Source organism: Corvus moneduloides, chromosome 7 (genome assembly GCF_009650955.1).
Source record: "Corvus moneduloides isolate bCorMon1 chromosome 7, bCorMon1.pri, whole genome shotgun sequence".
NCBI classification, from domain to species: domain Eukaryota; kingdom Metazoa; phylum Chordata; class Aves; order Passeriformes; family Corvidae; genus Corvus; species Corvus moneduloides.
Window position 1 is genome coordinate 29,001,737 of NC_045482.1, and position 26,866 is coordinate 29,028,602.

The 26,866-nt window shown below is 40.5% G+C and overlaps 1 protein-coding gene across 1 annotated transcript in view; it reads right to left on the bottom strand.

Moving 5' to 3' along the window:
• Positions 1–26,866, bottom strand: part of ADCY5 (adenylate cyclase 5) — a 208,260-nt gene that overhangs the window by 83,974 nt on the left and 97,420 nt on the right. The window contains exon 2 of the mRNA XM_032115118.1: positions 3,535–3,684. Coding sequence (XP_031971009.1) covers positions 3,535–3,684 — 150 coding nt within the window. The remainder of the gene's footprint in view (positions 1–3,534; positions 3,685–26,866) is intronic.

Here is a 26,866-nt window from a genome sequence, read left to right on the forward strand (position 1 = left end):
TCTTTTTCCCCCTTCAGTGTGCACCTTAAAGAGCCTTCTTTAGGATTCTGCCTTCAGTCTTTGAAGAGATAGTAATAACACAGAAGATGTGTTAGAGGGATTTCTATCTCTGCTTAAAACTGCATCAGTCATGAAAAGATAGTTGTTTCTTAAAGTAGTGTCACCTTCACTAGCATGCTGCAGGTGCTAACAGTTACATATCCACATTTTTTTAAAAAAAGCAGCTTATGAATCATGCACGTGTCATTAGGCTTCTGTCAGCTATTGGTGCACTCCTTGAGTGGAAAAGCACAACACATTTGTATGTTTTCCAGAGTAAATGGTGTATACACTGTTGTCATTTGCATATTCTAATAGGCATCCTCAAATGTGTGAAAGTTGCTATTTTATGTGTGATTTTACACATCCTGTAAATAACTTGGAGCTTTATGAGAGGTTCAGGGGCACCCACAGGTTTGGAACATTCCCTGTGGGCGCATGAGCATAGAGGGTTTACTTGCTTCCAAAACAGAGACACATTCAGGAGCCTGAGTGTCTGTTAGGAGCACTCCAGGAGATTGTCATGTACATTTCCGAACAGCTTTTACTTGAGAACCCCCACCCCTACTCTTCCTGACACCATAGGCACTGCCAGATTAAATCACCAATATTTTCAAGACACTTGAGATCTCCAGGAGCTGCACTAAGGCTGCTCTGAACTAATAATCAGGGAATAAGATAGGCTCATCAGGTGAAACAAAAGCATGTGGCACAACATCCCTTCATGCAGCTACTAATTAGGAAGTTGAGCTGTGTTACAGAGCTGAGCATTATCTTTATTCTGTTTGCTTGGAGCCATCACAGTCACTGAAAATAACCTTTGAAGCTAACAGGAGAAGGCTATAACAAGTGCATTTGTAAGGCATAAGCCACATTAAAAGGCCTTCAAAACAACCAAATCCCTAAATTTTAGTTCAAATGGAGCAGAGAAATTAGGGTCTCCACTAGAGTATAATTTTCATTTTGGTACAATAACTAGAAAGTGCTGCAGCCCTCACTGTAAAATCACTTATTATGCACCAGCGAGGTGACTAGGACTGCTGTTCTACAAGTATAACAAGGCAGCATTCTGACCTGATAAAAAAGCAAGAGCAAATCCATATATAATTCTCACTTCAAAATAACATGCAAGTATAGTTCCACTGAATTATACATTAAACAAATGCATCCCAAGGAGCACTAGTCTCTAAAACAGGCACATAGATGAAGGAGTCCAACACAGATTCACACACATACACATGGATATATGTGTGCATGGGTACACACATTCCTACAACTCCGCATAGGAATTTTAAGTATTTATGTAGTACTCTCCCAGGATGACCTCAAATCACTATAAATATTTAGTATCTTAAGATTATCCATTTATTCTCAGGTTTAGTAACAGTTACTTTTTACAAAAATGATGCTGAGATGAAAAAAAGGAGAGAACAACTTTACAGAGACAAAAGACATGCAATGCTATTGCCTTAAGACAGTGCAGTCTCAACAACCCATCTCTTACTCAAATGTTATTTGCTCCCTACAGAGTATGGAGAACACCTGATTTTTCATCCAAGAATATTTTTTTCTGGGCAAACAACAGTGATTCCTGTTATAGCTCTGCCCTAGGTTATATCAAGTAATGAAATCACAAGTGGTCTCTTTTCTGCATTGGACATTCTGGATTTTCTATTTACTTTCTGGTTAATTTTGGGTGCTGGTAGATCCTTAATAAAGGAAAATAAAAGGTCATTTGCCCAAGACAATCTGCCTGTCTTTAACAGAGAACAGCACACAGGAGCACCATCGATCTCCAGAAAAAGACAAGCAACAATAAATAACAGTGTTGGGCTGCACAGTTGTGTTTCCCTCCACCCCTGTTTGGAGACTGGCTCTCCCAGATGTGGGCTAAGCTGCCCTTTTTTGTGTCTGCTGTCACGTCATGATTATCTCAATGCATTATGCATAGAGAGGCATCTGAACTGCACCTGGAGATCAGTGTCAGTTCAGGCTGTGGCAGCAAATAATCTCATTAGGAGTCTCCAGCTGCCAGGTACTGCTGGAAGGACTGAAGAGCACTTGGCAGTGACTGGCTTTGACCCACATTTTTCTGATGTCCTGGCTTTCTTATGTGTGGTACAGTACTTTCTGGAGAAGGGCACTAGAAAAAACATCAAGATTTGTCAGGACTGTTCTTGAGAGCTGCTTCTGAGACAGAAGTGTCCAAATCCAGCACAGCACAAGCATTTGAGCCGTGTTGCTAAGGCAGTCTCTCGGCAGGGAGGACAGAGCCGTAATCAATAAGTAAAATGGCATCTTCTCTTGGCTCAATCCTTTCCTCCACTTCAAGATGTGGAAGGTGGAGTGGCTGCTCATTTCATCTTTCTGAGACTATATTTGTTCCAAAGGATAAAGGAGTCTTGAGTGTGAATCGTGTTTTCATACATAAAGTATCAAATAAGTACGTGTACACGTTATTTCACAGTAAGGATTGAACAGCAGCTATGTCAGCCAGAGGTACCTCACAAAAAACCTGCCAAAACACAAATCCATACATGCAGATGAGCTGAGACATGAAGGAAAATTAATCTGAGTTGCCACAGAGATGCAAAGACTCCCCAGCTGATTCATTCCCCTGACTTCTCCCCAAACCCACAACCAAGCTCTGAGATATCTCCCAAGGGATGAGCGGAAGTCCCGTTTCATGATTCATTTTAAATTGGACTGAACAGACCACTATGAGAGGTACTGCAGGACAGAGATATGTGTTAGCAAGGGAATAGTCAAGCTGCCCCAAAAGACCTTCTGTGTCTAATTCCAAGGACACAAGAGATTCATTGCAAGAGAACCCAAAAATTAATTAGGGGAGCAGATACATACAGTACCCTTGACAACTCAGCTGTATGTTGGCAGCAAGAGGGCTTTTTATAGGAAAAAACCAATGAAGCTGATGATGAGTCTTACTTTTTGAACAAATACAATTCATGTGAGGCCCATAAGATATAGAGAGGTGTGTAAGAAGGTAGGAACCTTTGGGAAAGGAGAGAAGAGGACCTTCTTTGGAGCCATCAAGGAATATTATGTTGTGTGGACCAATTCTTACCTGCATTACATCTACCTTTTGGCAGTGGCTTGGCAGAAAATCATGCCAGGCTGACCTTACAAAGAGGGTCAGTACAAAGCCTGTGTGTTGTACCTGCATTCAACACCTGGCTTCAATGATGGGTGCAAAAAAACCTATGCAGACTCTTTGTATACTGTGTAATTTTAATCCACAGAGCACATACCACAGGATATGCTGCTGTGTCTGGAAAAGTCCACCAGAGTATTGGACAAGAACTACACCCCTGAACTTTCTTTCAAACTTTTAAAAATCCTGTCCTCTAGCATCAACCTATTCTTGCCTGGATTACTCATGAAGCAAGAAGCCTTCAAATCCCATCCTACAGGAACAATTTGCATGCTAATTCTGTTTCGGTATATTAATTTTTAATTTCCAGCTGTTGCTCTTACCTGCTGCTGGTTTTCCCTTTGAGAATGCAGCCTGGCTTGTATGCATTCCCTGGTCTCCTGGAAAGCCTGTCTTTGGGACACCTCTGCTGGGTAGTGGGTACACACGCCTACAATGTTTGTACAGGAGAAGATGAGGACATTGGAGACCAGCTGCAACAAAAACAAAAGGAAAAAAAAAAGAGAGAGAGAAATACTTGGTTACACTTTGGAAATCTGCCATTGGTAACAAAGCACCAGCCAGAATCCAGCCCCTTCCATGACTCCTTAATCCAACACACATTTAAACCTCAGGCTCTTAATTCCAGTGTATTTTGCCTCTCTAGTCTTTAAAATATAAAACTTCCATATATGACCTCAAATATATGTTCTTACCACTGTGTACTACTTCACAAATAAAATGTACAATTTCACTGGTAATTCTGCAACCTCGCTTTTGGTTATCCATTATCTTGGGACTACTGTGACACAATTCAACTAAAAATACATCATTGCTCCATCATTTGAAGTCATTTATAACTCACACACAGAGATCTGGCAGAGAAACACAAATATTTCCATGTTTGTGTGCCTACATATCTGGCTCAAAAACATTTCGAAGGTACAATAAATACCATTATTTTGAAATAGTGCTTAAAATACTGGAGGTAAAGTGTTGGTATTCACAAGGTTTCAGAGGAACTGAAGTAATTTTTATAATCTAGTTCCAACTCAAAATTTTATAGTACTAGATAAAAACATAAGTTTTTTACATTTCTATGCATGAGTACAGAAATTAGTTGCTATGTTTGAGGCATATTTCAGCTGGACAAGCATGAAGGAAGAGCTATGCCACTCTTCTACTCCCATGTGGGTTATGTTTTGTAAGGCAGCAGTCATATAACTTTTGCTGAAAACTCGTGTTGCAACCTTTTATTTTTTTAATAAAAAGGAAAAAATATTCATGCCCACTGCTGGTATTTGTTTCAAGCAAAATTCTCAAAGCCTGTTCTGATGGTTTAATGTAAACCTTTCCCTTAACAGAGGTCAGTCCCAGTAGGACTTTTTGAGACTTGCACAAGCTGTACCAGATCACCCTTTGAGGACAGACTTATTTGAAACACCTCTCGTTTCTTCCAGGGGGAAAGACTGTCAGACCTCCAAGATTCTTAATAATACTGATCTTTGCTCTATTCCCTAATGAGCCCAAATATATCCTTTGCCTTTATTAATTTTTTATTTACAGAATAAAAAAAGCAGTTTCCAGATCAGCCCATTCTCTGCAAATATGGAGCCACTCTGAAGGGCAGGGGAGCTGCAGAGCACCCACAAGCCCTGAGCTCACAGGGGGTGCTCAGGACTCCCCAAACCAACTTGGACACTGTGAAGGAGAGAGGAGCTGCCCCCATCTCAAACATGGACCCACATGCCAAGAGTAACAGCCTCTCCATAAAAACCTGACTGGTGCTTCTCCAACTGTTTGACTACATTCACGTGCTAAGGACAGCAACAATTCTTTTATTGACAGCTCTGACTCGAAACAGAATTTAGGCAGAAAAACCTCATCTTTCAGCTCAAAACAAGCAACACCGTCAACTACAGCCAGAGGAGGGACTTCTCTGCGGATGGCTGCCAGTAGATGGCAACACTCCAACTTCCCAAGCTCCTGCATCCAAGCTCTGCATTTTGGGCCATGTCTCTGCAGTGAGTTCCCACACTTGTTTACCACACTACAGCACAAGGACCTGCAGGTCATGGACACCCACAGGTGACTATCACCAGTGGCATCAGATGTATTTGCAGACAACTGGTTTTCTAGGACGAAATTATTCTCAACCCCTACAGACGGGTCCTTCCATGCAGAGGCCACAGTTTGCACTGGGAGGAGGCTGTTGAAGATGCAGGGCACACGTGGGCATGAAATAAGTCCCAATCCTAAACTCACACATTCCCTTCACAATTATATTCTCACTCAGCTCTTTCTAAGACTGCCTGGATCCTGCCAGATCCAAGGTCCTCCACCTCTCTCCCCCAAGCTGATCAGACACCAGTCAACCCCCACCCAGATCCTGCCTTAACCTGAGGCAGTGCTGCATCCAATGGGCATTTGATGGTATTTTCTTGGTGATAATGATAATTTTTAAAGATGAAAAATCCCCCCTAGCATTAAAAGAAAAGACAAGGCTTACTATATTGAAGAAAAAGCTTAAAAAGGGTATAAAAATAGGGGTTTTCTAGGATTTACTGATTCCCACTCCATGGATGCACTGATTGAGACTCTCAGCCAAAGAACAGCACTTCTACAAGTTCAATCTGGTTAAAATGGGCTCAAAGGGGTTAAAAATAAACAGCATCTTTTGCATGCCCAGATTACAGCAAGACTCCCAAATCCTCTCTATTGGAACTATTCAGTTGTGCAGTTATTAGAAAATTTTTCAGGGCATATAAAATGGCATAAGCACGTATGATATATTTTGAATGGATAAAACTAAGAACAAAGAAGGTTTTAAGGAAATAAGCAGTTTTCTGCTTTAATCCCAAGACTCTGAGATTTCATTTCACTTACAGTCACTAGCACTAACCCAAAAAACCTCCCCAAAACAGTGACTCAACTCTTGTCCCAAGAACAGGAGACAACAGGTAAGTTTAGATGCCAGGCAACATATTGAGAATTAACCCAGCAGAAAGAGGAACACCTCAGCCCTCAAAACAAGCTCTCTTTTGGTCTTTCTTGACAAACTGGTGTTGTGCCAACAAAAAGTCCCCCCAGTGGGGTCCACGCAGAGAGATACAGTTACTGTGATGATGCCTTAAACAGCCAGGCTGTGCTGCTCAAGGCGTGTGGTTCATATTGGACATTGAGACAGGGAGTACAAAAAACATCATCAGAATTGACATTATTGACAATATTTTTGGAACACCAAGCAGTTTAACTTTTCAGCTCTCACTAACATCACTTTACACAAACCCAGGGGACTTCACAGACTGATTTACAAGACAGACTCAGATGACCATGCTTCATCAAGTAGGAACAAAAACTATATTGCAATGTAATTTTTAAGTAGCAGGGGACAGACAGGTGTCTGTATTTATTCTGTTTAGCAGGAGCTCATTTAATTCACAGTATAGCATCTCTGCAACACCCTGAAACATAAGGAGTGAAATGACTGTGTATTATCTGTGTTATTGTGTAACTTTTCTGTGAAAATATCAAAGATCTGCAGAGATTTAGAACTGAAGCTCCTACTATTTGCAGCCACAGTTGTTAGTAAGCAACAGAATTTTGTTCAATATCTGTTCACAAGAATTTTCTACACAGGCATTTTAAAACACAATAAAGCAAAAAAAAAATTCTAGGAGCAATAATTTTTTCACAGCCCTCTGTCTTAACAAAATAATTTTTTTATCATGTTTGCCAAATGGTACTACTTGCTTATCAGCTTCTGTGCCATTTTGCTATGGTAACCAGCTTCAGTCCCAGGAGGAAGGAGATGATGTAGATACTAAAAATCTGATTCCCTAAACCCCATGGCCTGAAAAGTAAAAACATATTATGGCAGCTATTTCAGACAACCTGTGCTTGAAGAGCTGTTCAAGGCAATGGAAAGATATAATTGTCTGGTTTGTAGTTGATTTCCTTCCCCCGCCTAACTAGAGATTTAAAGAAAGAAGATTCCTACTGATTTTGGAAAACAATAGTTTATAAAGACCATTTAACTTACATATAACTCTTAGCTAAGCTATTAAACCTGCCTGCAGTATGAGTATTTCATAAACTAAAACGTTTACTCTTACATGACCTGTGTGAGGCAGAGAAATGCTGTTCTCTTGGTGTTACCAAGGCAGAGCTCTTCAAAGGTGATTCAACACCTAAGGAAAAGCTATGTACTGTGAGGGGTTTTCAAAAAGCACCGTGACTCCTTAGTGCCACTGAAATAATAGATCACTCAAACTCCAGCAACAAAACAGACCAGGCAGTTTCCAGCGGCTTTGATTTCATCGCACAAACAGAGCACTGCAACGCTTTTGTTGAATCTCCCGCAGGAAACTGCTTTCAATAATTTTTTCCCCTGGTGACTGAAGGGAAGAAAGACAAGAGATGGAAACAGTTTAGTTCCACATGTTCTAGGAGTTATGAAAACCTGGTATTACAAAATCGAAATTGAGAGCTAAATTTGGCCTGACACCAGTATTACAAAATTGATGTTTTGGGCACCTCAGGCCAGGCTGAGGATGAAGCAGTGACCAGGGGAGAGCCTCCAGACCACCACAGCAGAAAAAGTATCAGCTTGCATCAATATTGCCACACTTCCCCCTGCTGTGTTTCTATTCGATAATTCTTCAAACACCAGATGCTATTCAATATGTAATTAAGAGACAACAACACGCTTAAGAGAAATAGCATCAAGATAAATTTAGTTCCCTACCTCTGCCAGAGCAAACAAGGCTGGCTACTGACATGAGAAGGTGGGCCATATTCCTTGCAATATCATTGCTTATTATAAAAATCACAACTTCTGTTTTTTGCCAAGTTACTCTGCTTTGGTCCACTTCTCCTGCAGAGGCTCAGGGTTACTTCTGTTCTGAGATCACAGCATTAGGCTATTCCCTTTAGTTTCCAACACCACTAATCAGTATTCTGATTTTTTATTTATTTTTCATTTCAATCAAAATATTGTTTTGATGTTTTCGTAAGGTCCTGTTTTGAAAACAATTACATTTGAAGCTTTTACTGTGGGGCCATAAAACTGTCCCAAGGAGAAATAAAGCACATATATGGAGATTAAAAAGTCACACAACACAACCTGCAGCAAACAACAAACTATGTACCCCCTCTTTCCTGAGCATGTCACTGCTCTGCCTCAACTTTCCAACTCTCATGATACTCAGCCAGTAGCAAATTTTTTGTTTAAGTGATCATCTGTGCAACAGCCAGATTAAAAGCAGATAACAATTGAATTTGGGCTACATTTCAAAGTGGTTGTATACTGAACTGGCAAACTGGTCCAATTATTAATTGCAGGAGCAGACACTGAAATCATCTTTACTTTTGAGAGTTAGTTTTTTTAACCTTTAAAAATTATTATGAAAAATTATTGAGTACTTACTGTAAACAATGTAGGGACAAAAATATTATGATTACAAAAGCTCTAACTATCCAAGACAATTCTGCCGCACAAATATGTGCAATCTTGAATTGGAAGTATGGATAAATTCTAAAGACAAAAAGCACAAACATTATGAGACAGTATTGTTATAAGATATAGCTGGTGCTGTTTTTTAAATTGCCCTGAACAGCAATTAACCCTCTATTGCCTCTTTATATACTACTGTCTAATAAAAAAATTGGAGCAGCTACAGAGCCAAAGGCATAATGAAAATTAAAATGAAAGACAACATCAGCTGGCTCCGAGATCAAATTACTCATGTATTTGTGTTGTATATACAACAACATCTTTCATTTCCCAGAGCTACAGCCAGCAGAGTATTAAGATAGTGAAAATTGTAGATTATCCCAGAAAGATAAATAAACAGTTAAAGTCACACGGTCTTCTCCCAGTGTTTGGCCAGTAAAGAACAGTGTGAAGAAATCAGGAGGTTTCAATTTCAAACGTGGCAAATACTTTTACTGAATAGTGAGAGATAACTGCAACATCAAAAGATTACATCAATACACCAGAGCCTGAGAACAAATTTTCTGAAGGTGCTGTCTGATGCCTTCCCTCTCTGTTCTGCTGCTGCTGTACAGCAACCACTGCTTGGATCTTGAGCAGAACAGAAAACCAATTACAGCCACTGCCTTCCAAAGAGTAGTGCTGCTGAAGCCAGTGTGGAGAGTTTAGATGCCTCCCTAAGTCATAGTTGAACTGTTGCAAAGTAGCAGAATTCTTTAGAGAGTATTAGGGAGCGATGTTCTACATATGCAGTAAATCTCTTCAGCTGATGCTGAGAACAAAAAATGTCTTGGCAGAAACACTTCTGAAACTTTTTTGACATTCCTTCTCTTTGGTGAGCCTACAAGGAACAAAAGCTGCCCACTTCACTCTTTCAACTAGATTCTATATTTGGCATAAAATTACTTGCTGAGAGTGACACATGGTATTTTGGCTGAAAACACTAAAAGAACCCTTATGCCACTTGTGAATATCTCTGTTCAAGAATTGCAGTCAATAAAAACATTAATCTGATGCCATCCATTCTGTGTATTTCAGCAACCATCTCACCTTTCCAGACCCAGCATAAATTCATCTCTCAGATATGATGCTGTTCTCCCAGAGGAAAGCCAAACAAGTATTTTGCCCCACATAAGCTCTTTCTTTAGAATGAAAATTCTTTCTTTAGAATAAAAAAAAAATCTTATTTACCTTTTAAATACATAGTTGCAGGTAGAGACATAATACACTACACCCCTAATCCAGAGCAAAAAATCAAGATATTTATATTTTTCAATTCTCTTAGTTGTTTCAGAGAATATTGAAATCTTTGATGCTACATTCTTAATTGTAATGCTTCACACCTTATTCTATGTAACTTTAATTCATTTACTGATTGTTGTAACTGCAAACTTGTGCATTCTTGCCCACCAATATTTGCAATATCATGAACAATGCAGTATTTATGATTTGGGATTTCTTTATAATTAAAACTTTTAAATCCTGGTTTTATTAAAGAACAAAACATTACCAATACAGATTTTTTTTTTTTTTTTAAATCAAGCTTCTCGAGAGGAAAAATTATTACATAAAATGGATAAATACTATTTCCCTATCAGTGTTTTATTAATTTTTCTGCTGGGATTTAATTTTCTTTCATTACTGACTGGTAAGATTAAGAAGAGAATATACTGTCCTAGCCAAATCTTGGTGTAACATCAGCTAAAATAAATATTTCTGTGCCTAAGTGTTCCTGGAACTCCATCACAGTCCCAGAGAAGCATCCTTTGCATGGTGGCACAGCCTTTGAGAGAGGAAGTGCTGCACTTCTCTAGCAATAAAACAGTAGGGAAGGAGATTCTGGGGTCTGTCATCCATCCTCAACAAATCCCTGTGGCAAACAAGTTTGTCTTTATCTCCACACTTAACATTCTTTAAAAGCTACAAATCAGCACTGGTTTTCATGCAAGGATCCTCGATGGTGATTCAGATGAAGCAAGGCAAAAGCTGCATGGGAAGCTGTCATTCCAGCGAAACACCCTGTGGCCCTTGGATGCAAGAGTGAGACTCTGAAAGAACTTAGGGGGAGGCTTCTTCCACTAAAACAGGGACATCTCCCCTTGCCTTTCCCCTGTTGACAATTCATGCCCTGCTTTTTTATTTAAATTACCACCCACGTCTTTGCAACCAGGCTGTCTCCTTCAAATCCTGTGGCTTCTTACCTTAAGAGATGGAACACCAGCCAGATGCTTCTCCTGAGCACAAGCTGCAAGTTTGGCCTGTTTCAGATTTGCTGTGGCAGTCTCCAGTAGGAACATGATAGAAATGGAGGACGTGGATTGATACACATCTCCTGAGCAATACCACACAGTATTTTAACTTTTTAACTCTCCAGCTCACTTAACCTGACCCTAGTGAAAATGCATTTGTAGCAAGAGTGAATTCATCTCCCTGGAAGTGTGTTTATTTCTGATCAACAGAGGTGACAAAGACTTCAGCAACCAAATAAAATCTTACCAAAATAAAAGCCCTTCAAACAGGACTTGAAACATTAGGTACTTCTCTTTGAGGGTGTGAAAGTGGATGAAAGCTCCTAGACTTTCTGTGCATGACTCACAGCTGTCATTGGATAAACATCTTCCCATAAAAAACATGTCAAGATAATTTTGACAACTGTACAAAATTTGCCCAGATGCATGATGGCTTAGGCAATTTAGACAATGACTTTAGTTAAGAAAATTAAGCAAAGCTCTGATATTCCAGCAAAATCAATTGTTCTGCAAATGATTGCAATCACGTTTGAGTTATTTTCATGCCAATCCCACCTGTCCCCATGCTCCCAAGACACGAGGAGGTGGTAAGATAAGAAGATGCAGTAGGTGTTAGTAGAAAAATATTGTAATTGAATAGAAGTTGGATTGAGATGTCTGGTTATCCAGATCTGCACAATGTCTCTGAAGGGAGCTGTAATCAATGAGGAGAAAAGTCGAGAAATGTACTTTATTAATCATTTATATGCTATTTCCTTCCTTATCTGATGGAAGGGATGTGAGAGAAGGAAGACAAATGCTAAGGTTTTCTATCAGGCTCTCTTAAAATTAGACTGCTACCCTTAAAGTCCATTAATACACATCAACTAACTCAACAAGCAAATACACAAACTGATTTAAGCCACGGTGGGAGCAAGATTATGTTTACTTTGCTTTCCTGCATTTTTTTTTGCCTTGGAACGGGTTGTGCCTGGCAGCCATACCAAGTACATGATCTCAGCAGAAGAGACTTCTGGAGCCCAGGATCCCAGTTCTTCACAGTCACCTCCATGGCTGCCATTACCTCCCCTCCCCTTCCTCCTGTCCAGGGGTACTCTGCCCTTCCCAACATCCTACACAGTGCCAGCAAACACGCTCCACAGAGAAGCACATCCCCAACACTTGTGGTTGCATTCAATAGCTATGAGAGAAAACGTCTGTACTAAATAGGCAAAAGCATGAAGACAAACACCCCTCTGCTTCCTCCTGTCACAGTGAATCCTAGTCTTTAGTGTTCCTGGGAATATTTCAGGGAGCCCTGGACTCAGATACACGCAATGCATTACACCCCTTATCTTCCATCGTCATTTAAGCACGGGAGTCACCTCCAGGTCACTGGGAAAACAAAAATATTTATCTAGTCACATGAAAGTCTTATTTATCTGGGAAAAAGGAACATTCTCCAATTGCTCAGCAGGCAGAAATGAGTGCCCTAAATATGGTCTGTAAGATATAAAAATTACTATTTCCCAAGCATTTAGAATGCGTGTTTTTAGGAGGTGGTGAGTTAGACTGGTTTTGTTTGTTTGTGTGGGAAGAAATGTAAAAAACGGAGAAAGAATGGAATACAGATGGGTATTTTGGTTTTGATTTAAAGAAGACCTGCTTTCTTCTTCTGTTGCTGGATTTCAAATCAAGCCAGAGCAGCTTGCCCACAAGCTCTGGTTCCTTCCTATTAACATCGTTATCCCAACATATATTTTTAATAAACAAAACTTACCAAGAACCACCAGCAAAGTTTGAACTCTTGAACTGAAGCAGTGGCTTGCACTAGATGAGGTGAAGGAGCAGCATTCATAGCAGATTGCAAAGATCGTGCACAGCCACCACTAATATCCAAGTCAATCTATGAGGGACCTGGCTGGATCACACACTCTCCTTCAAAGGCTGATGTGTGGTTTTGCCAGCTGTTACAGTAAAACGGGCTTACTTCTGCATCAGAGGGGTTGCACACAAGTCTGAGGTCTGTTATCATATCTGGCTGCTGGAGCAGCTGAGCATACTGATCTCTAAACAGATTTGGATTCAACAACACAAAAACTCAGTAAGCAAATTCCTGACCAAATTTTAACTGAGCTCAATGATCAGCTTGAAGGCACATTCCTTGGCCTTCAGCTTTGTCATGCTGAATTTCAAAGGTCTGCAGTAATATAATAAAGATTTTTATAGAGAAGCTCTAAAAGGCACTTCAGAACTGTTTATAAAGGCAAGTGTAACACAACCTAATGACAGTGGTTACAACCGGCTCTGTTTATAATACAAATTATAACACAATTTGGCCTGCCTCGATTTCACTGTACACAACCCCTCTCCTCTGTGCCTCTGGAGCTGCACTACTGCACTCTGCATGAGTCTTTCATTCTGCCTTCTTTGCACAGTAAATCCTATTACTACCCACCCTGCACTTTCTTCTCAGCTCCCCGGTTCCGTCTGTCCCCAAACACACAAACACGAACGCCTCACGATTCCAGGCTTAAACCAAATGGCTATTTGTAAATTAGCCTAGATGAACCTTATTCTGTTCCAACAGCTTCAACAATTTGGATACTCGCTACTACATGAGTTTTTCACAGCATACTCTGCAAGGCACAATTTACATTGCTTCGCAGAATCTGAAGGAAAACATTTCGAGGTAAATTTTTGAGGCATAGGTATCAAAAACATTATCCAAGCCCCGTACTGCAAGACTGCATCATTAATTTCTGTAAGCATTATGAAATGGCAGGGAGCTGGATTCTTGAATCAAGATATGCTACAGCTGAAAGATATCTTGGTAGGATCTTAAACCTGCTTTTTACCACTGTCAAATGTGTAAGATGAATATACTGAAAATACTGGAATTACAATACTGTAAGAATTCCACTGTTTAACAGAAACAAACAAATCAACTTCACTTTCCTGGAGATGCACAGTTTGGAAGAGCTTTTGAATTCTGACAATTGAAATAAGTTGGGTTGGCTGAGAGTTGAGTAGGATATAAAGAAACTAAATCCAAATTTCTGCTGCTAGTGGAAAATTCTGAGCCTGTAATTGAGCATGTACTTTTATTCTCCCAAAGATCATTACCAGAGATTATGCAGCTGAATAGGTTTTCTGAGGTGAACTTAAAATAGACCAAATATCATACTAACCTCCCCAAGAGGATACTGTACACCACTGAATTGAACTTTGAAAACCAATAAATTATGATCATTTAAAGTAACCTAATCTGAGGAAGACAGACAGAAAAAAATAGGCAGTACTTATTTTCAGAATTTTCTGTAATATGACAAGAAGACAGGACCTAAGAGACCTCCTGGACTATAGAGCATATTTCCCAGTTGCCTCTTAAAAAATTGTCATAACCAAAAACTGATACCACAATTCTGTTGAAGTTTAAAGTCCACTGAATAGCAGTAGTTGCTTTTCTCACATTATATGCAGTATTTCTCTTGATATATTCCAAAGAGACTTTTTTTTTTCCTGGAGTGGACAATAATGACAATAAACAAATTAGCTTGCAAACTTCTTTCCCTGTCATCATCATCTGTTGCACCACTGCTTAAATATTTAGTCATAGCATTAGATTTTTAATTTCCAAGAATACAGCTCATGTGCACTTGGCCTTGCCTAGTAAGTCTTTCACAAATCAGCCCTTGTATTATGTGGAGATTCATTAGTTCACTTCAAAACAAAACGAGTTTATGAAAAGTACTTCCAATGTGGAAGATAACTGGATAAAAAAATAACCTAAAGAGGAAAAACAGCCGAGAGAGGTTTTGCTGTCTACTGAGAAACAGGTACAGTTATTGCCTTTATGTCTGGGAACTGAGATCCACACAAATGAAGAATTTAGCAAGAGATAATAATAAAAAAGTGGTGTAAAATGTTTCAGTGTGTGATCAGATCCATGACTGTGGCTTGAAATCCTAAACTGGTCCTTTGCCACGCTACTGTAATGTCAAGTCTAAATCCAATAGGGAGCTCCTAAGCCATTTTGATAGGATAAAGATATTGGAACCAGTTGTCTATTCTTATCAGTTCAACTGTATCAACTTAAGACAGAATTAGAGAAAATTATTAATTATATCTCTAAGATATTATTTCATCATACACTTCTTTGTGCTTTCTGGTGAAGCAAATATGAGCTCTCCCTTCAAGCACAAAGTAGGTGGTCCTTGACAGCAGTGATAACTGGCACATCCTGCTGCAGTGCTGGTAAAATAACAGTAAACAGAAGAAAAAGTGCAAGGATAGGGAAAATCACAAGTCCAGATACGTAATGCAAAGTAGGACAATACAGAAACACAACAGACTAAACCAAAAGATGTAAATGGGTAATTTTTGTTATTGACTTCATTCATCCACTAAGGTCTACAAGACAGTCTTTAAAAGTAGTCAACTGCTCTTTGAGAACACCAAGCACAAAATAAACTGACTGAGATGTACATTGTCTGCCTGTGAATAAAAAACCTCCAAACTATTCCCTTTTAAGAAACCATTTCAGAAATTTATAGCAGAAATCAAGTGATAAACCCAACTAGTCCAGCAATCAGGTGCTAAGCTGTTGGCATAGTGTCAGGCATCACAAGCAGTAGTGACCACTGCTGAGTTTGTCTGATGCTTTTGTTATTACCATAGCCTGCTCAGCAATTTCTCATGTGGTTATCATCTACCAGTTTCCTTCTTGCATTCATGTTTAACTGAAAAGTTCACAACATCTTCACAGTTCTGGAAAACACACACACACACAAAAGGCAGAGAGAAGGGAGAGTGTAGTGAAACATCAGAAAAGGCAGAACCCACACCAAACCGGACAGAAGAAGGAAATGGGGATCAGAACAGAGGACCAGGAGCAGTAAGTTATGGACAAAGAAGCATAAACAGCTTTCTGGAATGATTACATATTTCCTTCCTCTAGAACCTAAAATCAAACCACTATTTTTTTCCCCGGTTTTTTTCTGCCTCAAAAATAACTATTTGCAGAATAACAAACTACACAGTCCCTTCAACTGGCAGGTCTGCAAAAGACCAAATGGTCTCTGTTGCCATTCCTTGCACAGAGACTGTGAGTATTAAACACTGTATTTGTCCTGAGACTGCTTTGAACCAGAGAAGTGAATAGAGGCTGCAGCAGCAAATACCTAAATGCTGAATAATGTTCATCAGCTCACAGGCAAGTTTTTGTCTAGTTTCAAACAAGACTCAGTGGGCAATGTGTCACATTTCCAAGCATGAGTACTCAACTTCAGAGATTCCATTTGCCCTTAAAATATCACTTTTATAATGCAAAATTGCTATATCTGATTATCAGCGCTGCACAGATCATGAAGAATTATCTTAAAAATGGCTGTTTAATTACTTCAGAACAAGCTGTGCTCTTTTGAAAGAGAAACTAGTTAGAAAATCAGCATCATATTTTATTGGACTTTCAATATGTATATGTGAGCTGAATATCCAGGACTTGGACTCCAAGGAGAGTATTTACCTTCCCCACAGTTTCCTACCACTATGGCTAGATGTCATCCACCTGTGCATGCATCAGTTCTGAACAACAAGAACTAAAATGCTAGAAGTTACCTATCCACGAGAAGAAAGAGAATTAGAGATTGAAAACAACAGAAACAGGAAGGTATATTGGCTTACTGCCCATTCCTTTCTTTAATTCAAGGAGCAGGAGCAGCATGATTTCTTGCAGGAGGGAAAGGTAGAGAAAAGAAAAACCAGAACGTGTACATTGTCCTAAGTCCACCATCCTATACACTGTCATAAAAGTCACTAGAATTGGAGTCAATGTGGCTGACACTGACTGAACAGTAAAACAACTTGGCTGTGAGTTCCTGAAGAGCCTGTCTGCAAGCATGTCTTCTCAGCTCTGCTCCTGCTTCTCAATTTGAGTGTCAAAGATCAGCTCCAGTACCAAAGGAACAAAAGATACACCTGGCATGAACAGCTTCCACTTCATGGAGAAGAAAGTCTGCCCTTGGTCTGAATGCAGATGGAAAATGTGCTCAAGCACACTGATTCCTAAACTGTCTGGAAGCAGTTGAAGATCCCAGACATTGAAAATAATCTTATTAACAGCAGGTGCAATTCCCTCCGGGGAGGTGAATAACCCTATGCTATGGCATCTCAGTCTTTCCCCAGCTCTACAGAATTGCCTCAGCTGAGACACACTTAAATCTCAGCCACCAGGTGCTCCATTAAGCCCCCTTTTTACCTCTTGTGTCTGTAACAGCTGCTTTAAACAGACAACACACATTTCTTCATGTTACCTTACACCTCATGCAGTCAAGCAGTTTGTGCTGGGATGGAGACCCATACAATATTGACACTGTCACAAGTACTTTATTCAGACAGACAGAATTTGCTTAATCACTGAAGCTATTCCCACTAATTTGAACAACTATGATGGGGGGGGGGTCATCTTTTAAAGAAATTACTAGGTTTCTGAAAATAACTTTTTTTCATATATTCCCCTTTTCACCATAATCTGTTCTGATCTTTAGGCCTCAATTACACTGTTTTATGTCCCCCTGAGTATAATTCTAGTCCTCCTCTATTTGGCAAGATATACAGAAAGGCGACTTACAGTTCAGACCTCTAGGATTAAGATTCAAACAGAATTTTAGCACTTCCAGGAGAACATTCACTTACCAGATCTCATTATACCAGATCCTTTCCATGTCTATTTTAGTAAATCAGTCCTTCCTGTCTTTTGTTTGGCTATGGCCTCCTTTTCTCACTGCGTGCATTACAGAACACATTTTTCATTGCTCTGCAACACCTGATTTAAAACCATCTTGGGCATATTCAAGGTATGCACATCTCTAGATCCTGTGCTGCAGGACTCAGTCACTAATCCATTTAAGGAGCATGAAGTGATAGGAAAGTCAAATGCAAATTCAACCAGAAGATTTTTTAAAATTGCCTTTTTCTCCTGGTCCCACAGGGAAATCAATTTTTGGCATTTCTGCCCACACACTCAAAGATCTTTCAGGTGTATAGCTGTCACCAGTTCATTAAGATGCTTTGATGAGGTGTTTTTAGGATCTAAAACTCTGTATAAAAAGTTAAATTTGTAAAAGCAGTTTAAACAAATGAGCTGCTCCTACAGTAAAGCATTTACTTTGGGCACCCAAAATCAATGTATGTAATTACAATTAATGTACTTTTTTAAAGCTCAAAGAAATCTTAGTTCTTGTTCCCCTGCATATTTTGCTTGAGCAATTAAATCCTGAGTTTCGATGGAGGCAGACACTGAGAGGTATTAACAAACACAGTGAGGGTCACTGTTCAGAAGAAGAGAGGCTGTTGATTTTATTTCCCACTGGAATCTACTGGGAATAAATGAACTAAAGGATTCCAGAAGAACAGCTTGTTCTCCAGGCCTTGCTCAGTTCAAACAAGAAAAACATAAGTTATTAAAATATATACACAGAGCACAAGGACTGAAAATAGGCTGTGAGTTCTTTTGCTCTCAAAATCACAAGTCTAGACCATGTGCCTTTACTCTTCTTACTGCTTTACAATATTATTACTAGTGACATGTCAGCACTTCTGTCCATGCTACTTCCCTCATCCTACTGTCAGAGACTGCCCATACCACAGAGGTTCCCATTCAAACCAAGTTTTCATAGTGGTTTCATAGCAAGGGAGCTAATGACTGAACAAAAAAGGGGCAGCAGCCCCTTCAAACAGGTTCAGTCTTCCAAACCAGCACGCAAACTACCAGGTACTGCTACCTCTGCTAGACAGCAAAACTCCAATCCTGATACCTCAGAGAAAGATACTTCAAGAAATCCTACATTAGACCAATCTATCACTACAATAACACACACAATATTCCTCTATTGTTGGTATTGACTCTTCAGCATGACGGTTAATGTTTCTTTTGCTATCCTAAATGCAATATGCAGGGGAACAAGGGAGCACTGATCTCAGCCAGTCCTCTTGGTACTTACCTGCTACAATCCCTGCCCTACCACCAAACTCCAGATTTAGTTACTGATTTCAGATGTAGAAAGGAAAGAGTTAATTTTGTATCATCAGAAAATGCGCTAACAAGTGTTAAATTATTTCCTACTCGATCATTAACCTGTCAAATTCAGCATAATAAAATCATCACCAGTTTAAGGAATTACAAAGGACTTGTCATGGAGAGAATTTTAAGAACATGACAATCACGTATAAATTTTAAAAAGTAGTGATGATCCTTTCTACAGCTGGATCCTCAAGAATAATTTTCCACCTTCACACAGTAAGAGCAAATGCTTCTGCAAGAAGCTTTTTTCTTTAAAAAAAAATTCTTAAAACTCTCTGAGCTTTCTTGCAAAGAACTCATTTGAATCACAGGGTCATTTGATATGAGGCTTTAATGCTTTTCAGGAACTAGGCAGTGGTCTGGGTATACTTTATGATTTATATTTCCTTGTAGTCTATCACAACCTATTACAACTATCAACAAGTGTTAAGGTGGGAGAACTAACACAGTAATTTTCCATCCATATCATGCAGCTCTCAAATGCCAGACCTCTACTCCCAGTGTGTCTGCAGAGCCTGCAGAGGCAGTGCAGTGAGTATATTGCAATCTCAGCTGTGAGCAAGTTACTGCTGGCCAATTTTCTAATACAGTGTTAAAATGCAAGAGATAATTCCACGATCTCCACAAGCAGTAGGAGGAGGACAGTATTCCAGGAACAGTTTGCACTCCTGAGTTTGGAAACATCTGCACTATCAGATAAAGAGCCTTTTATAAGCAGTACTAAGTTAATGAATTTCTCCAAAGTACAAAGAGAGCCACAGAACAGAGATCCTTATGTGGTAGCACACTGACAGATGAGGCCTATAATTTTGTGGGAGGAATTTCAGTGTAACTGCTTTTCCCTCACTCAGTTGTTTGCTCTGGTGACCAGCTCCACTACCTACAGCCTTCCTAGAAAGAGGGCCAGGGGGGCAGCCAGGGGTTTCAAGCTTCAGGATTTACCTAACCACTCTGCTGCCACCGGATTTGGCACAGCAGTCACGCTGAGTCACCTGACAGAAACCGTGAGGTTCGGACCCACAAAAAAGGGTTCGTCCTTAGGACTCAAGAAAAGAGGGTCTTCAAGGTCATTTCAGAAGGCTTCCTCTCCTTATTCTGAATAACTGACAAACTAAGCCCTTTGGGTATTCACAGAAAGGAGGGCTGCTGGCTAAGGACTGGGTGTCTCCACTAAGCACGTCTTTACACAGCCAACAATTTCACTGGTGAAGTGAGCAGACAATACTTAGGGTGGCCTTGTCTGATAGTGATGGACGAGACTGTCCTATCTCATTCACTCACTTCTTTGCTCATAGCCCTGCTTGATTTATTTGTAGCAGCAACACATTAATGTTATCTGACAGCTACTATTAAAGTGTCACAAGTGTGTGTATGCAATAACACAGATGCTGCAGGGAATTTGCTGCAGGCCACTATCCTCCTAGGCACAGAAAGCAAGGGGAGGCAGGGGAAATATCTTATAAAACAGAAATCTACTCCTTATTCCTCTAACACAGAAAGAAAATTTTCAGGGAAAACTACTACAGAGACCAAGCAGAGGCAGAAGGCATGGTAATGTTCAGACAAAATGAGTGCTCTAAGTTTTCTCATCTGTGCCTGATAATTACAAAACCCAGTAAAACCTAAACTAAACTCAGCCACCCATAGGGCAACATCCCACTCAGGTACCCCATGCAAGAAGATGGGCAGACTCACATGGCAGTGCTGCATTAAGTGGAAGGGTGATAATGGGCTGCTGGAATAGTAGAAGACACAAGGAAAACCTTCTCTCTTCACGTTTTTTTTTCTTTCTTTTTTTTCTTTACAGACGTGTACAAGTGTGGTGATAAAATGGCATGCCTTTGGTCGATAAGATTTCCTGCCTTCATGGCCCCTCAAGTACTTACAGATCCATTCTTATACCATGCTTGAAAATGAGAGATACAGTACCCTCATGTCTCATACATACAGAACAAACAAATATTTAGTCCAAGGTCACAGAAAAAAACAGCGGCAAAGCCAGGATTTGCATACAGATTTCTCAAGCACCAGATTATCCAATACTTTGATAAAAGCATTCACCATCTTCTCTGTCTCAGCCTCTGAGACAACAGCTAAACAGGGAGAACTAAGCAAAATATTCTTGCTGTGTCACCCAAAGTCAAAAATGTTACAGAATTTGCCTTAACCATATACTCTGTGAGTTCTGAGAAGAGAAATTGACTCCAAGTCGATAACTTATGAAGGGCTGGAAATACCTGACAGCTGCAAAAAACTCAGATACTGAGGAATAAAACCACTGTGATCTGAAGAACAGCAACTTCAAAACAAGAACCGAAGAACTGTTTCTGTTCTGCACGAGACAGAGCTTTTCATCTGCAAGTATGTGGAGGACACGTAAGAATCTCCCTGGTCTACTTTCAGGGCCTCACTGAAACCATAAAGCAGTTTGTCCTCAATATTCATGGACTATGGATCAGAATGATCATTATTATATTCACTGAAATTCAATGCATCAGCTAAAACAGTATAATTCTGTTAATTTTTCAAGGAATGCTGAAACTAGCCTCTAGAAAGACAGTCTGAACTGGGATGTTTGTCACCTGTCAAACATACAAAAACCTCTTAATTTTTTTATTAGGACTGATCTCTCATGTCCTCTCCTTCCCTACTTTAAAAAGTTAGCACTACTTTCTGTCACACAAATAAATTAAAAAAAAAAATTATCATATTTTCATGTTGCTCAAGTGAGTTGGCTGAGCCAGCTGATGTTGCCTGCTAATCACAAAATGTAGCAACACTCACAATCAGGCAGAGTATAAAGCAAGGTCAAAAAAAGGTGCTGCTTTGTATTTACTGGTGCCTGTGCCACCAGTTTGATTTGGTTTGTTAAAGATTCAACCACACAGGGCCTAGCAAAACCATGGCTGGAAAGGTTATTACGTCTTCTCATGTCAGAGTACTCTTAAACCATCAGTGCAGGGCACTTTGCTCAGTCACCCTCACCACAGTCCTCCAAGCATCTTTCCTTCTACTTGGCAGGATGGCTGATGCCCCAAGGACCAACAGGGAAACAAGCTGTAACCTATTACCTGCACAATCTACCTTCTCTGCTTTCAGTGCTAATATGGTCAAAAAAAGGGTATAGGTCAGATTTGCACAAGTATTTAGGCCAGATGTGCAGATAAGCAGATTATGTAGACATACATTAAATCACATTAAGTGCCTATCTGCACTGTTTTAAACTGATCTTCTTTCCCTTTATCAGATTCATAGTAATTTAATTGGAGCTGATTAGAAATTAAGGTCTCCAGGGCCAATACAAGAAGTTTACATCAGATCACTCCAAGCCACACTGCCAGCCACAAACTGCTTGTTGTTTTGTAAGCAGAGACCCCGTGCATGCAAAGAGGTGCCAGGTGAATAAACCAGGCAGGGTGGGACACTCATGTCGTGGGGGACACAAATCCTGAGTGTGAGCTCTGCAGAGGAACAGGAGGGGAGGCTGATGATGGCTGTGCTCGTGTGCTGCAGCCAGCTACATCTCAAGCTGTGCCTTTGCTTCAAGTGCCCCAAGGGGTAAAAGTGCGCTAAAAACAAAGGCCAAATAAAACATGCTTTAATTCGCAGCCATTAAAACCTCAGCTGCAAATATAACTGAAGCATGTTTCTTTTTAAAGAAGCAACACAACATTTTCTCCCTCCAGCCCTGTTGACTTCAAAGGCTTCAAAAGTAACTTGATGCCACGACTAGAGGCAAAGCTGCCATTAAGTGCCAACTCCTGCAGTTGCAGTGATTTTGAGGCCCCAAATTCTGTTTTGATTATTTACCTTCAAATGAATTTAAAAAGCAAAAAAAAGAAAGAATGAAAGTAAGATGGGATGCAGTTTTCAACATGGCTGTCTGCGTGCCTGCATGTATGGCAAGAGCTGGGGGGTGAGTAAATGCACAGAACCCACAGCTGCAAGACATAACCTTAACAAATCCTTGTGACACCGTCCAGTGAGGATCATCTCTCCCTAGTACTACACATGGCTTGCCACAAAGGATTTCTTATGTCCCTGTCCCCTCTTTTATTACAGTTTGTGCTACCAGCCTTGATCAAGTTGAGCATTTGCAGAAAACAAGCATGAAACCCCTTTTAAAGTGACTTTTCCAGCATGCATATATATGTCACAGGTCACTAGGTTTAAGTCAGCAGACCTTTAATCCATGGCTTAGCACATCAACTTCAAAAGAAATGGAGTTCCTGCACCCACATCGCACACACAGACTCAGGGACTCCCTGAATTCAGCTACAAGGCACTGCATGGCTTGCCCTGATCCCTGATTTAGGCTCATGAAGTCCTGCCCTGACCTGGAGCCACAGACCAGGGGCCAGGTGAGCTGGTAACTTTAGAAGATTAAAGGCAAAGGGCAACAAGGCACCCACTACATTGTGCTGTGTTGACACTGCCAGTCATTCCACCTCTGAGAACCAACCAGAGCCCCAGTCCCTGTGTTGTCAGAACTGCTGCACTGCAGCCTGAGCTCTACTGGCATGTCCACATGCTCAGCTATAGAGAACTAATAGAGAGGAGAGGGAGGGAAATAAAAGATAACACAAATGGGAAGAAGCCCTGTGGCTACTGTGTTCTTTGAAGAAGGATTTGTTCCTTGCTTATGCTGCTGATATTCTGGTACAGACTGCACACAAACAAGACATTCCCAAGCTTTTAATTTATTTTGGTGTTCCCAACAAGCACAACTATAAATGTTACACTTCAGAATTTCCTGTCCCCGCATATTTAAAAATAACGCAGCCACACCAAACCTCCTTGGCCACTGCTGGGTCTTTGGAGAGAAGGATCAATTCAGACAATAGCCCCTCTTTGCTTTGCAGTTCTCCATCCAACAGATGAAAAAGCAGGGAGAGAAAAAAAGCTGAGGAACAAATGGCTGAATTGACTCATGTCTTCAAAATGTCCATTTAAGATGACCAAGGAACTATTCCTTAGCCCAAACCAGAATGAATACAAGTCTTCATATAAAAGTACCTTGCATAAAGGCAGATGCTAATCCCAAAGCCTAAGTTGAAGCTAAACACACTCGAGGATGTTTCCCATTTGTGCCAGTGCAATATCCAGGCATCTTGCAATCTTTCAGTTAAAGTAATAGGGGAAGTAGAGGATTGAGAGCAAATAGTCTTGAGGGACAAGGCTGTAATCCAGTCACACTTGCACATGCATCTACACCACCCTCTGGACAAGACCTGATGGAATAAATTAGAGCAGTTAAGTGAGAACAAAAGTCATAAAGATATTTTTTTTTTATAGATAATGACAGTACAGGAGACTTCAGCCCAGCTTCCGCCTCTGCAGCAGACCTACTGTACAACCCACAGCCACTCACTTAATATCATTATGTGCCAGAGCTTGGTTGTGGATTATTTTTGTTTCATATCCCTTCTCTTATTTAATCAGGCCTCTCAGAGAACAGTTTACAGTTTGTTACTATGCAGCTCCACAGCCTCTAGCACAATGCAGCTCCAGTCCTGGTCCTACGAGAACAGCCTCATAACCATTTATTACAAACAGCGTGGCAGGCCAGTGGCAGCATGGAAAGGCTGGAGCAAAGCACAGAATACACAGCACAATTACTCTTCATGATTTAACCCCACAGTCCTGTCCCTTGGACAAAGTCTATCTTGGCTCCTTCAGCTGGTCAGAGTAAACTCTTAATTTCTACAAAAGATAAATCAATGCACTTGCAGCAGCATAAATAGCAGTTATTTCCTATCACCTACCTCTAAAGCCTCAACCTGTTGAATCCACTCTGCCACCCAAAGCCCCAACCAACTTGCTGAGTCACAACAGGCAGCCATGAAGGCTATGTTCAAATAGCAACCTGGAATATAATTTCTTCCTTCCAGGCCATCCTTGTCTCTCTCAGAGATGTATTTTCCTATGATCACAAATAAAACCTGTTTTACTTGTGTTCCATTTAAAAGCAATTTGTGAAAAAGAAGCAGTGAAAATAACAAACAGACAATGCCTTTTTCTTTAAATCTTTCCAACATAAAATAGGAAAGAATGCCTAAAGGTTTCCAGGCCAGCACAGTTTTCTTGTTTTGTTTGTTTATTTTAACATAAGTAATTCGGAAAGCATGAGAGCAGGACGTACTGGTACCAACTATGTTATCTCAGCAGTGCTGCAATTTCCCATAGCCTACGCTATCTGCAGGACCTCTGTTTCTTTCTGGTCATGAATTCAGAAACAATGATAGAGCTGAGTAAAATCATGAGTCTTGATGAATTATAAAGCACAGAAATCCTGCATTTGACCAAGGCTTCCTGGCTGGTGCCTTTATGGAAAAAGCTTGGCAGGGGAGATGCCTTATAAACACAAGTACTTACTATTCAGAAGACACACAAAACCTACATTGCCCTGAACCCAACCTTATCACCAGTTCCAACTTTTCCTCACTACCCTTCATCTGCAAAGGGTACTGAGTGTGTTGAGTATACCTACAGTGTATTCACAGGCAGAACTAGTGAGTTCACAGATGATGCAGGCAGGCAGAAAACCATGTGGGTGTCCTAATGACAGAAGTCCTCCTAAATGCAGCTCAGGGCCCTGGTAATGCAGCCACACAAATGCTAGCTGGCCCAGCCAGGCCCACATCTGCCTGCAAAGACCTTGCAGATGTAGCCCGTTTCTCTCTGTTGAGGCTGGAGGGCCTTTCCACTGTTAACAGCTGGCCCTGAGCAGGACATCCTGAGCAGCAGCGACAAGAAATGTCAGGGTCTGACCAGCTGAGTCTTTCTTTCTTCAAAAGTCACAGCAATTTTGCACTGACTAGCAGCTCTGGATTGTGAATGAATGGCACACCTGAGAACCTGGTGGGGAGATCTCCACAAGAATTCACTTGGTTTTAAGGTGTAGTAGAGAGATGTGCATTTCCCCAGCTCAGGAAAGGGAAAATGAGAGGGGATGAACCCACCATATTCTGTCATTGCCCAAGTCTAGAAAACAGCAAGTTAGCAGCAGCACAGTGGAGCTCACAGTGTAATTTCCCTCCAGACTACTCTAAACTTGGAATGGGGGTTTTTCCAAATTTGTTGCTTCTCTGATTTCATAACAAATTAGCTCCATGTACTATTACAAAAATTGCTTTGCTGTCAGCCCTGCAGGCTTAATTTGGGGTCTGGGAAGCAGAGGGCTCTTCCCTTCTCACACATTGTCAACAGCCACATAAGGTTTTGAGCACTGAGTTCCACCCACGCTTGTCCTTGTACAACCCCAGTGAGGCCTTTCACAAGGTTGGACAGGTGTAAAATCACAGAACTTGACTTAAAACAGTACTAAAAAGACAAAGCTGGGGGGGGGGAAAAAGCTGTTGATCTGACATTACTTAATAGACCTGCACGGACTAAGTTTTCTGGTTTTTTTTATTTTTAAAAAAAAAATCAATGTAACAAAGCAGAATGAAGATAACTGAAGGAAAGGGGTAGGAGGAAAGAGAATTGCTGCCAATAGCCAAGGCAATACTACTGTTTTCATAGAGCATAAAAGTGGTCTGATAAGCCAGAGTGACAGCCTGCTACTCCAGCACTGTGGGAATGTAACATAGATGGTTAGAACCTGGGCCCATGGTGTCACAGGCAATCTCCTGCAGATTCACGTAGGTGACTCTTGAATCTAATTAACTTTTTCCATCTCTACTACGCGGATCTCTCACTGATCATAAATACTATGCATCCAACTAGCAAAGAAAGAACTCCTGTTGGGTGCCTGTTCTATCTGGTGCAATGCTTCTATCGGCAGGTAAACAGGAGCAAAGGCTCTAGATTAAAATATTCCCAGTTCGATTTGGATGTAGTTGCATGCACTAATTGAAGAGATTGCCCCA